Source organism: Parasteatoda tepidariorum, chromosome 2 (assembly GCF_043381705.1).
Source record: "Parasteatoda tepidariorum isolate YZ-2023 chromosome 2, CAS_Ptep_4.0, whole genome shotgun sequence".
Classification (NCBI taxonomy): Eukaryota; Metazoa; Arthropoda; class Arachnida; order Araneae; family Theridiidae; genus Parasteatoda; species Parasteatoda tepidariorum.
This window is the reverse complement of record NC_092205.1, coordinates 39194332-39207796: the sequence shown is the minus strand read 5'-3', so window position 1 is coordinate 39207796 and position 13465 is coordinate 39194332. Positions and strand designations below refer to the sequence as shown.

The 13465-nt window shown below is 27.9% G+C and overlaps 1 protein-coding gene across 1 annotated transcript in view; it reads left to right on the top strand.

Annotated features, from left to right (window-relative positions):
• Nucleotides 1–13174, top strand: part of LOC107451504 (uncharacterized) — a 31905-nt gene extending 18731 nt beyond the window's left edge. The window contains exons 4-6 of the mRNA XM_016067625.4: nt 1056–1385; nt 5980–6165; nt 11082–13174. Coding sequence (XP_015923111.1) covers nt 1056–1385; nt 5980–6165; nt 11082–11381 — 816 coding nt within the window. The 3' untranslated portion in view covers nt 11382–13174. The remainder of the gene's footprint in view (nt 1–1055; nt 1386–5979; nt 6166–11081) is intronic.
• Nucleotides 13175–13465: the final 291 nt, after the last annotated feature.

Genomic DNA, 13465 nt, shown 5'->3' with positions numbered 1-13465 from the left:
AATTATTTTTCATGACAGATATCAGCAGATATAATCAGCATCAGCATGATTGTATTGGTGGATTACGTCAACAAATTAGTAATTTGAAACCACGTTTTAATTTTGTTTATAGTTAATCAGCATACTATTATTAATACCAATGGTGCTTAATCAATTTCGGCAATATAAACAAATTGAAATAAAAAAAGGTTGTATACTAAAAAGAAAAAATATTTGAGAAATGGTATAAAATCGTTTAGGTAGAACAAAAAAATCGACATTGATGCCAATGATGCTTAGTTAATTCTGATAATAAGTACTAAATGAAATTAAAAAAAACTATTTACTGTAGGTACTATAAGGCAAAATGAATAAAGACTAATTTTCTTAGGAGAAATGTTAAACATTGCCATATTATTATTGACGCCAATTATGTTAAATCAATTTTGGCAATAGGCACTACTGGTATTATGATAAATGTTGCAACTTTAATAGGTGCCAAATGTATATATAAATATGGGAGCAATGAATTACATTATCAACAATGAATTACATCACTCAACTTTTTTGGACATTAATTTTAATTTTTCTAATTTGTAGAAAGTTCAGCTACATATATTTGCTCACTTTATGCTTTCTTTTTCTAAAATGATTTATTATTTTAAAATTTAGTTCTTTTAAATTGACTAGGAAAAATTTTAAACAACATGATAGCATTGTTTTGCAGTTAATAACATTTTTTAACAGTAAGTCCGGTTATACATTTTAATATAGTGCTGTTTAGATTTTAGCCGTTAATTTAGGTTAACGATATCTTTTTTAACAAATTAATTGTTATCTTAATTTTAGAAAAAATGCCTCAAAATTAATTCTAATAAAAAGTAGAATTCTTTCAAGACACAAACAAGAAAAATATAAAAAGTTGGAAAAAAAATTTCTCTATAAAAAGAAATTAGGAAGCAAAGACATAACTGTATGTCGAATTCGAAAAAAAAAGTTTTAAGAATCTATCAGTTTTTTAAATATTTTATTTAGAACTATATAAATTTCTTAACAATTCTGACATTTACCTTTAGGAAGAGGCCCAATATCTTTTGGATGATGTGGCATATAATTCTTGTGAAACTTTACGAACTTTGAAATTGGTTAATTGTTCTAAAGAACCATACGCTATGCTTCACCCAGCTGTTTTCATCAATCTTCAGAAACTGACTATTTCTCCACAGCATCTTGGAGATGATGTCCTTCTCTTGTTGGCGAGTACGAAATTGAAAGAACTATATTTACTTCAAACAAAATTAACCATTGGTTGTATCTCCGTATCATACAAAGTGTGGAAGGAATTTATAAAGTTATCTCCATTCCTAAGGGTTCATCATGTTCTAGAAAGTGGAACAAAAACACCGGTAAGAATAAAATTCGAACCTAAGTATAATACATAGCATAATCCTCAAATGTTCAATGTTTATTTCTTAGAAGGAAGCACGCATTTGAAATGCGTTCACAAAATATCTCGTCGTCGTGATTTTAAATCTGGAAACGAAAAATTAACATATCTCAAAATACTGTTGAAGAAAATGGACGCAGATCGAAATGCTAATTAACGAAATTGGACAGAACAAAAAATACGCCTTTTTAGTTTTTAACCCGAAAATAACACCCAAACGTGGAATTGTGTGTAAACTTATCCTTGTATATTTAAACACTAGCATACATCAATCGTTTATTCAAAATCGTTAACGGAATGCTTAATAATTATTAAAGGGCCATGCCCTAGACTTTGGGTCGGTGTAGAAAGATGCAACTTGTGAGGCTATGCTTTGCAACCAAAGCTCTAAACGATAAAATGTGTTTTAAAACTTTAAATTCATGCAACTTAAATTAACTTCCGCTATTTTAAAAATTAAAACATCCATTAAGTTTTGTAAAACATTTAATGACTTTAAAAGTCTTCAAAAAAAGACTAATTTAGGGATTCATATAAATGGATAATACCACATTACGAATATATCAGGATTTATTAATTTACTCTTAAAAACCATACTAATTAAAGAAGCGTATAAAATAGAATCAAATGCTATGTCCAATTTCGTAAACACGCATTTCGAATCATGTCCATTCTCGTAAACACACATGTAATATTTTGTAGACGCACGTTACGTCCATGTTTGAAAACTCATCGACGATCTGCATGTTTTGAAATCAATCTGTCGAATGTACAGTGCGAAAAGTACAGAACAAAGAAATTAGAACAAAGTAGTTTTGAAATCCATACTTAGATTTTTCTGACATTTCTCCAAGCTAAATGTCTGAATCATTTTCAAATTTACAATAAAAAAATTCAGTATTTTGAATCTTCCTCACTAACATTCTATTACTCGTATTTTTACAACTACATTTGGCAGCGGACCAATTTTAGTTTGTAAAGAAAACAAAATGATTTGAACGTGGTGGACTTAAAGTGAGCAGTAAATTGCTTGAGCCCATGCGATAAAACGTGATTTCTTTTAGATATTAATGGACATTTTTCGTTAATTTTATTAACTTTGCTAATAAGTCTTTTGCAAGATATTTTAATGCTTATAAATCTTCTTGAATAGCATGAAATGAATTATGTCTAATTTAAAAATTAAATGGCATTAAATATAACACAAATAACACACACTTATAAGGTCCCAATTTAAAAAAGTTTAAAAGTAAGACAACATTACACTACCCTATAATATTATAAAAATGAAGGTACCCCTATAATGTTTCGATTCAAATATTTTACAAAGTAAAATAGAAGAAGAGAATAGATCATACATATTTAAACATTTCAAAAGTTAGATGCATACCTCTATATCGTTATATTTCAAATGTTTTACAAGGAATATAGTCCTAAATTGGTACAATTTAAATATTTTGAAAATATGTCTCATGCGGCGTTTTAAAAATAACTCACATAGTTGCACTGTTTAAATTTAAATGTACGTGAAATAATTTATAAAATTCCAATAACACATCCTTATTTTCCCTTAAATCCAACTGATTTTTTGTGTGCGAGTTTTGTACATTTCAAATTTTGACACATAATTTGTTATGTTCATGTTTTCGTTGGCAACTTTACATTCTATATTTCAAATACCTTTTATTTCTTCTCATTCACGTCTGGCAAGTCTTACAAACGAGTTTAATATTTTTTTGAGCTTGAAACATGTCGACTGTTATTTCCAGTCTGTATATTTTAGAAGTGAATGAAGTTTTTTACTTATTGCTTCAGTTTCATTATATTATTTATTTTATATTAACGCATAGTTTACATCGCTTGAGGTTAGTTAATTTTAAATACACATTAACAAAAGTTGATTTTATGCTTTTTTATGATTATCTGTAATGTTACTCTAGCGTGAAAGTATGTTTATAAAGATTCATGGGCTTAACACATGCCCATTAACTTCTATACATATTTTACTGTGCATGAATACACGTGGCAAATAACCTAGCATGAACATAAAAATAGTAACCTAACTAATGATTCCACCAGCTGTTGAAATATTGCTACAAAAACCATGGCCTTTTTTATTGGCTAATTTTCTTTTCTCCTTGGGCATGATCGTGGCAATGAGCCATGGATGATATCCTCTTTTACTTTTTTCTTATTCTTTTCACGTAATATCTTCATTTTCTATTTATAAATGGACAAGATGAAGAGTTTCTTTATAGACAGATCAAGAGTACTTTCCTATCGACAACAAAGTTTTATACTGGTTAGTTGCCAATTTATTTAATGTTTCATAACGTGTAAGTTCAATGTTTTTGCTCTTAAAAAAATTAATTTTTCAGAAGACTTAGTTTTTATTTCTCATTTTGTTTTATGAAGTTTTGACTGTTTAAATCCATATAACTATCTTATTTTTGTAATACTTTTGTGTAAAAAATATCCACTTTTTAAAATTAATAAGTATAAACTGAATTTCTATTTTTATTCTATTAACAGTAGGGACCAAAGCGTGGACCGTATGTCACAAGTGGCTGAAATTATGCCATTCCAATAAATTAATGAGCTAATAATTAAATAGGAAGTTGAAAAGACCGTAGAAGGACAAATATTTCAAATGTAGCCGCCATGGCTAAGTAGATATAACGTTTGCTTTTTAATGAGGTAACCCTGCTTCAAATCCCAACGGTGACTGGTTGATACGAATTCTGCTCCCAGCTCGCACCGACCACAGTACTTGCGTACAAGATCCTCAGAGGTAGACGGATCATGGTTTAGAATCTCCTTGCCATCGAGTTAACTACGTTAAATGTTCGTGGTTTACCTCTCCGTGTAACGCAAATGAGAGTTTGTTTAATAAAAAAGACCACCACGATGGCTATTTTGTTCTAATGCCTGTTCCAGGAGCTCTTTTTTCCTTCTGGATAGGATACAAAATTACAATACTGCAGAGTTGAACACTGATAGTCGTAAACTCAGAATTGGGTAGGATGTTCAACGCCGATTAAAAAATATTCCAAATTATAACTGATAAAAAAAAATTGTTGGCTGATGTTTATGTAAGATTGGCAAGTTCTAAATAATTTTGCAGTTTTATTGCGGGAAATATTAAAACATTTTATAGACTAGTTTCGTCAAACAACTTAAATTGAAAAATAAGAACACGCTTTCGAGTTCAATATTTGGAGGATACTTTTTATTTTATGACCGCCGTAGAGTGGTCGATCTGATTTTTAGATTTATGACTACTAATGTTCAGGCTAATGACTGTAGCCTTGTAATTTTAAACGCAATCCAGAAAACTCCTGGATCAAGAATAGGAAGAAATTTACCTTCCTAGAGTACTTTTTGATTGAACAAAACCAAATTTGCATTACATGGTGAGGGAAATAAAGCGAAAACCTCCCACGGTTAAGCTGACAACAAGGGGACTCTAACCCATGACCCGTCTACCACTGAGGATATTTCACGTCAGCACTGTGGTCGATATGAGCTAGATGCGGAATTCGTATCAAACAGCAATCGGTGGGATTCGAACCCATTTCACCTCATTTGAAGGCGATCGCTCTATCTCCAGAGCCACCACGGCTCTGGAGGATACTTTGAAAATACTAACCTGAACTATATCACATTATATTGCTAATTTAGAAAAGCTGAAATATAGCGAATTACAATTTTATTCTAATTTTATTTTATTCTACTTTCACATCATTTCAAATTTTAACAAAATACGAACACGTAAGAAATAAAATGAAAAAAAGCAGTCTACCTTATATTACATCTCTCTTACTTAAATATTATTTGGATAGATTATATTTTGTAGCAGATGAACGACCAGTAAGATTTTTTGAACTTATTGCGGCCCTCTGGTGCAAAAATTTGAAAAATATTAATTTATAGAATGAAGAAAATCCATCTTTGGAAAGTTTATTTTAAAGCAGGAATGTCATATTGTTGATGACCTGTCATTGGTGATAAGATCCTCTTCCCTACAATAAATTTCTTAAAAGTTCTTTGATGTATCCCTTATTTTAATTAATGAGCTCGTGCTATTATTTGACCTATATTCAATCTTTTTCTTATGGTAAACTGACTATGCTTGGGATTACTGTGATTTATTTTTAAATATATTATTTTAAAATTTATCTTCAGATTAAGCCTATAAATATATGATGTATAACGCTTCCTAACTCTCCCGGGGCAGGGCTGTGCAGCTATGGTTTTTAGAGCATCCTACTACAAACCCGAAGTCTATTGGTTCAAATCAAGCCGACAGCCAAAGAACAACTCTCATGCATATCTTCATCCTTCAAATTCTGCGATTATTTCTTCCTCAGTTATTTTGATACATTTTTGAACAATTCTAAGAAAACTCTTTTTAACGCTGTAGATTTTCTTTTCCTTAAAATACAGGAACAAAAGTTAGAAAATGTATATGTTAAACACATTTTATTATCTAGTTAAGATAATAAAATTTTAATAAAATAGAGGAAGAAACTACAAATTACTTTTTTTTTCAGATTGCATGGCAAGAGGGTGCTCCAGTGAGATCAATCATTTATGATACGCCAGAAAGCGAGATATTAATATCATGTATATATACAGCTTCCAATATATATTGCAACACGCTGGAAGTGTTTGCATATTTAGGTCTTCCACAATATAACCTACATGATAGCTTTGATGAAAGAGCAGATATATCTCTAGTAAGTTTATTTTAAAGGTTTGTCATTCTTACATCCACATGCAGTTAATATTTTTAAAAGCTTTAATTTTTGGAAAAATTTCTAAAAAGTGATATCGCATAAAAGCTTAAAACTACTTTTCAATTAATTTAGTACAATGCTTTGATAAATTTAATGGGAGATTATTTTATTAAAGAAATTTATTATAAGTATTTAAAAAATAGTTAACAACATAACAAGACGCTTGATTAAACGCGAGGAAACAACCATATTTTAACGAAAATTTTTATTTTTTATTTTGAAATATTAATATATACATTACATTTATTCAAATTTTGTTATGACTATTTATGTATTGGAACAAATATACATATGATGAGTATCGCTTATTTCAATATCAGAATTATTGAGAATTTTTCTATTTAGTAAACTTTTGTTTTTTTATACAGGAAAATATACTTTTGAATGAATAAAATTACTTTTGAATTATAATAATACGAATATTATTCAGGAACAAAATCTAAACGATATGCTTTTGGCTTAAAAGTCTGTATATGTATCTTATATGTTGTAATTAAGGTATGTAATTATATGCAATTAATAAATTTATGTTGATCTAAAACCTTTCAATATACATATTTAAAAAAAGATATGCCTTTTCAATAAATTATAAGAGTAATTATAGAATTCAAAACTTTTATTATAATATTTACATTGTTATAAGAATTCTAAATTAAAACCGATAGGAATTCTTTAAGCGAAGCATTAATATTTCATTCTACCCTCTGTAACATATCAAGCTATATTAAAAAAAAACCTCTTTTTTGTTGATAAAAAACACATTTATTTAAAAACGACGCATAAAATAACAAAATTAAAGTACATGTGATGGGTTAGTAATAATCTTGCAAAGAAATATAGAAAAATCCGTAACTGCTTAGTATAAACCTCAAATTCCAAAAACAAAAACTATATTCTCAAAATTCATCAATTCTCTGATGTTAAAACAAAATATCTCTTGCTTTTATTTTTAATTTATCTCGCTATATGTTTTGTTTCTTTTATTCATACTGTTGTTAGACAGATATATTTTTTAAATTTTTGACTTTATACCTTTTTTTTTATTTAGCAAATAAGAAAGCCATTTTTTTTAAATTACCACAGTGTATCGTAAAGAACTTTCCGGTAAAAAAAAACGTAATTCTGGTAACAAAACAAAAACATACGGTATTTAAACAATTCGTGTGACAACGGTTTATCGTATATTCTTGTTTTCAAATTTATAGTTCCTATTACCTTACATTTCGTAAAAATTCAGAGCTGAAAAATAAATTTAACCAAATACGCCATGATTTAAGGTATCATGATTAAAGTTTACAAATTTTAACACATTATAAAATAATATGATACTGTTAATTTTACCAAAGTTCTTTGTACTTCGGTATTACCGTGATTTTAAGTATTCTTATAGAACCAGAAACATTGTAAATTTTACTTTATTCTGATAGTTTTGACCATACTTTTCTTTTCTTAGTGCAGATACTCTTAAAATCAATAAGAGTTACTCATAAATCCAGTAATAGCATTCTCATTAAGAAAATAAGAGCTGCAAATCATAGATTTGCTCTTAAAATCCAGTAAGAAGGACTTTTTCAGTGGTTTTTTCTATCCTTGATTCTATTAAATATTATCTTGACTTATTGAAACCTTACCAAATAGATTGCTCAAGCCGAAATATCGTTATTTAGGTGCATGGCTTGCACAGTGTGCAAAATTTAGAAAAAAATGCGCCATCCTAAATAATTTTTGATGGAATGAATGGATCTCTCCCCTCTAGGACTCAATCTAAATGGCTCAGGGGGGGGGGTGAGAGGTGACCTCAAATTTTACAGGTTGATAAATGATAATTTGGTCGAGAGAACGTTCCAAAGTTTTGACCCCTTACTGTTAATTTTACTTTTCGCGCATTTCGTTAGGTCTCAAAATCTTTTTTAATGAACTGAAACATTTTTTTGCACAATTATGAAATTTATTTAATCAAAACTAATTTCGTGTAAAAAATAAATTTTAGTAAATATTTATAAATTTTATAATTATTTTTTAATAATGATAGAAAAAAGTTTGAATTGCAAGGTATAAAAATTTTGCATCATTTTAAAGAACATAATTTTACATAACAAAATACAATGTTTGAGCAAAATCGGTTGAATACCGAATTTTAAATATCTGGCCTTTTGAAATCCCATTTCTCAGGCACTTTTCACCTGAATTGCTCACACTTTGTATTTTGCTATGTAAAGTTATATTCTTTAAAATGAGAAAAAAACTTGCATACCTTACAGTTCAAAATTTTTTCGACCATTTTAAAAATAGTAAATAATAATAAATATTTACTAAAAGTTACTTTTTGCATGGAATATCTAATGATAAACAAATTTTATAATTGTGTACAAAAAATTTCCAATTCACTTAGAAAGTTCTCGAGGATATGTAGGAATACGCAAAAGGGTAAAATTAACATCAAGGGATCCAAACATTGGAGCATACTCTTGACCAAACTATTGCGACCATATATCCCAGATTGGGGCCACACTTTGGAGGTCAGAATTCCAAATTCATCGAAGCAAGGATATATTTATTCGGAGAAAGTACGTTTGTGTGTCTGATTCCGTAACTTAAAAAATCATCTGTAGTTATTAATTAGCATATTTGAAGTCAACCTTTTGAGTCATTAAGATTAAGTCCTCGAACATGAAGATCCTGTGATTAGAACTAAAATCATTCAGAGTGGTCAGTTATTTTTTTTAGCACATTAAACCTTGTAGTTTAATTAAGGAATCCGGGACTCATTCTTAAAAATCATATTTTTCTATTTTTTTAATAGTAATTTATACTTGAAAGAAGTTCACCGGAACATATGTTACCACCCACTCTACTGGGATACATTGGCATGGAGCATAAAAAAATATTATATATTTTACATGTTCAATTGTCAAATTCATTTGAATGAGCCAAAAAAGCAAAATTTTGATGATTTTTGTATATTCCCCATATCATGTATTTTTCGAGAAAACATTAAAAGAATATCAGGTATGTATTCTAAAAAAATGTTGGATGAATAAATTCTCTATAAATTCCTGAAACCATAAATTGATTGAAAAAACTATTAATAACCATTATACAGTGTAAAAAATTCCAAATTAAATTATGGCACAAAGTAGCGCACTTTGGGCAAATCATCCGTAAAATTAATTTCACCGTTAAAAATTTTTTTACCGTAAAATATTGTATCGTAATATTAAAATTCTGGTAAAAATTGATTTTACAGTTAGAAGTACCTGTGCCCTTCGCGCCGCTACTTTTTTGCCGTAATGTGATCCAAAATTGTTTACACTGTACATGGTTAAATTTCATTTTTTATTTTGTAACAAATAAATTTGTATAATATGTTTTCCATATAAATTAATAAGCAACAGAGATTCAAGTTTTTTCTTTACAACTTTTTTCATTATTTTCAGCTTAGTAAATACTTCGTACTTTTAAGTCAAATAAAAAAGAACTTGTATTTTTTCTTATTTATGTAGTTACAATTTCCGTCTAAAGTTTTTCTACCTTCTTTGAATCAGACTCGAAAAAGTCACCAGAAAAAAAGAAATGTTTGTTTTGATGGAGAATAGTTTAGAAAAAAGAATACTCTTTTTTTCGCTTTAGTTGCTCTTTTGATGGAAAAAGTAGAAGCAAGGTCGATTGTTACGTTTTTTTATACCACTATCAGAATGTTTTCTAAATTCAGCGAAACTAGCTGCCAAAAATACCTACAAACTGACCACTGCTGTTCGTGAAAAAAAGCTCCAGGAGTTAAGAATCTAAATATAGGTCTAGAGGTGTAATTTATTTTTCTCTTTTTCGTCAGCCTTTCTTTAAGTTTGAATGTATGCCAAAACAATTCCTTTAAAACATATTTTTTCAATTTATATATCAACTGCATTTTTTTTTACATTTATCGGTAATTTAAGAACTGAATATCTTTCCAAGAATTTTTTGTCTGAACTTATTAGATATTTTTTTTATTAATAAAGAGTGAATGTTGCAAAAAAGTATACACATGTAATACTCAATGAAAGCATGATTGAATTTTTTTTTATTTACTTGTGATATTATTTATTTAGAATGCAAAAAAATTATGTATGAGAAGGGGCTCATATACCTTTGAGAAATTTTTTCACTGTGTATCACTGGTTCTAAGTTTGATTTTGGAAGACAATATTTTAAAATATCCAGCATTAAAACTGAAAAATAATTATTAACCTGATGCAATTAAAAACTGGAGTTCCCATTGTTGACAGCATTACCATACAGAGAAAACGAAATCGCGCCAAGGTATTTCTGAGTCCATAATGTATGTGAACTTATCTTATTATTACATTTTCATTTATTATTACATTTACATTTTACATTATTATTACAAATCAAATGAAACATTTAGACAGTATCAATCCACTCTTAGGGGAATGTAACATTCATGTTAGCATTAGTTACGTAGTTCATGTTAGCATATTAGTTTTAAATAAAAGTTAATTCTTAAAATAACCATAAATGTTTCCAACAGTTTCATAGTAGTTAAATGAGTTTAATTCCAACAATTCTACATCTTAATAACTAAAAAGCAGATATAATTTTTGCGTAAGAGATTTCATCTTGTGACCTATAACAAACAAAAGTCCGAACTTCTACTATTAATTTTGAAGAAAATTTCTTGTTTTAAGAGGTTTCAACATGAATTGAAAATTATCATTAACAAACTTTATTGACATATAAATCTGTTTGTTTTTCATTTATATAAAATTCATTACATTCATAAATATTATTTATGTTATTAAAATTATTTCATACTGACGGTTGACGAAGATAAAATTTTAGAATTATTCATTTTGCAGATACTTCTGTCCCGCTGTTGTTTATATTTAGATACACTAGTAATAAGAGAACACATATCTTCATCTACATTACTGCTGTTGGCAAGTCAATCTAGAAACTTAAGAAGATTAATAGTTCGAAGAAGTGCTCTGATAATGAAATGTGATTGGCCACATAACCCTGAATGGACCGAAGAATTCTATTTTTGGTTACGCATGACATCTATATCATATGACAAGCTCATTTCTGAAGTCAGTAAATGTTTAGAAATAAAATGGCACCCATTGTCGGATGAAGAATTTCAAAACTTTAAATTATGAGCTATTTTAAATGTATATGTGTCAAATATCATGAGCATTATAAAATTCTTATGCTACAAACAAACATACATAAAATTATTAAGAATCCTTTACAGATTATTGAAATGTTATTAACGTAACTTTCGAAATTATTCCACTAAGTCATAAAAATTTCCCTTTTCATTAAATAAGTTATTTGGGGCTTTTGAAATAAATTTTTTATATATCTTTTGTTTAAACTGCAGAAAATAAATGAATGCAAACAGTTTGAAAATTCTGAAGTCTTAATTGTTAAAAAATTAAGCAATATTTTATAAGAAAAACCAAGATATCAGTGTAAGGTTAATTTTCTTAGCCTTTAAAACAACCTTTATCACAAAGCCCTTCAAGGTTTATAAATGATTAGCAGATAATACATGCAAGCTTGAAACAGTGTTAAATTTAATTATGCTATTTTATGCGCTATGGGGTTCCCATTAAGCTTGTATAAACAACCCTTATATATATATTGAAGTTGAATCTGTCCTAACAAAACAAGGCTAGAAAAATTGTCTGAAATCGAGGATGAATCATCATTTGCAAAACAAAAGTAGAAAGCTTTTTTAAACCAAGGATAAATTATATTCACAAAATTTATTTCAGATTTTATTACCATCCCTGAAATTAAATTTTTTATTTGAGCAGGCTGTTATATAGATAAAGATATAATGAAATAAAGGTAAAAACAAGGCTTTTAGTTCAATCTAAAGAGATGAGATTTTTTTTTAAATTTTTTCAATGCCTCAATTTAATTTTTAATAAAACAAGCTTGGCATGGCATACTAGTATTTCTACTAAGTTTTAAAAAAATAACTAATTATTCAGCCGTTCTGTTCCAACGAAATTAAAATGTAACTACAACGTTTTTAGTAAGGTTGATTGTTATATGGAAAGATGCGATTGTATTTTTATATCTGAACTTTATAATGTGTGAATTTGAAATACAAAATTAGCATTTTTTAATTATTTTCCTTGAATATAAAAGTTTAATAAATACTTTTTTACGTGTACATTGTATGAGCAAGTCATTTGGAAAGCTCTTTCTTAAAAAAATCCCTTCTAAGAAAATAAAAAGTCTCTGATGAAGTATGAAATTAATTTTAACATTAATTTAAACTAGAATTACTATAATTTAGCATTAATTTTACATAAGTATTCTGTATAGAATAACATATTGTATTTAGATATCATGTCATTATATATTACAATATTGTTACAATATTCTTTAATTATTAAAATGTGACTTAATGCTAATCCTGTTACTGTCATAATATATTTAGTTAATATATGGAACAAAGTTGAGGCAAAAGAGTTGATGATATCTGTAGCTGTAATGAATTTATACATGGAAGGTTTGGTTTACCTTGTGAGATGTATTGTTACCTTCTATCAATTACTATTAATTTTAACATAGATATTCTGTGTAAAATGACTTAATATGTATAGTTAATACACAATATTCTTCAATTACTGAAATGTAGCCTAAAGCTATCCTACCATGTTACTGTTTTAATTTTCTTTCAAATATATAGATAAGAGAAACGTTGTGATAAAAGTGTTGATGATATTTGTAGCTGTAAAGAATTTATACATAGAAGGTTTACCTTGTGAGATGTGTTCTTTACCTTATACCCCGCATGCACACCGATACAACCATTCCTCATTTTCCCTTATTATTCCATGTTATTTTTAAGGATATTACGATTTTGTAATAAAGTGAAACGATAATAATTGTTTTGTATAGATTTGTTAATAAATTTAATTTTTGAAAATTATTTTGATTTTATTTAATTCTTTATTTTTACTTATATAAATTCATTTAAAAAAAGGTGTAGATATGAAATTTATTTCCGAAAATTAAAAATTAAGAAAGACTTCCTTAAAGGACATATAAATGTAACTTGCTTTAACACTTAAAAATGGCCTAGAGTAAATTTAATTTATTCATATCAGTTCTTTAAACAAATCTAACAGTTTCAACTATTATTACTTAGAGTAATTAAAATATTTTGACCTATTAATTAGTTCTCCGTGTATATGGCACTATTCTACTTTAAATTTCTTTT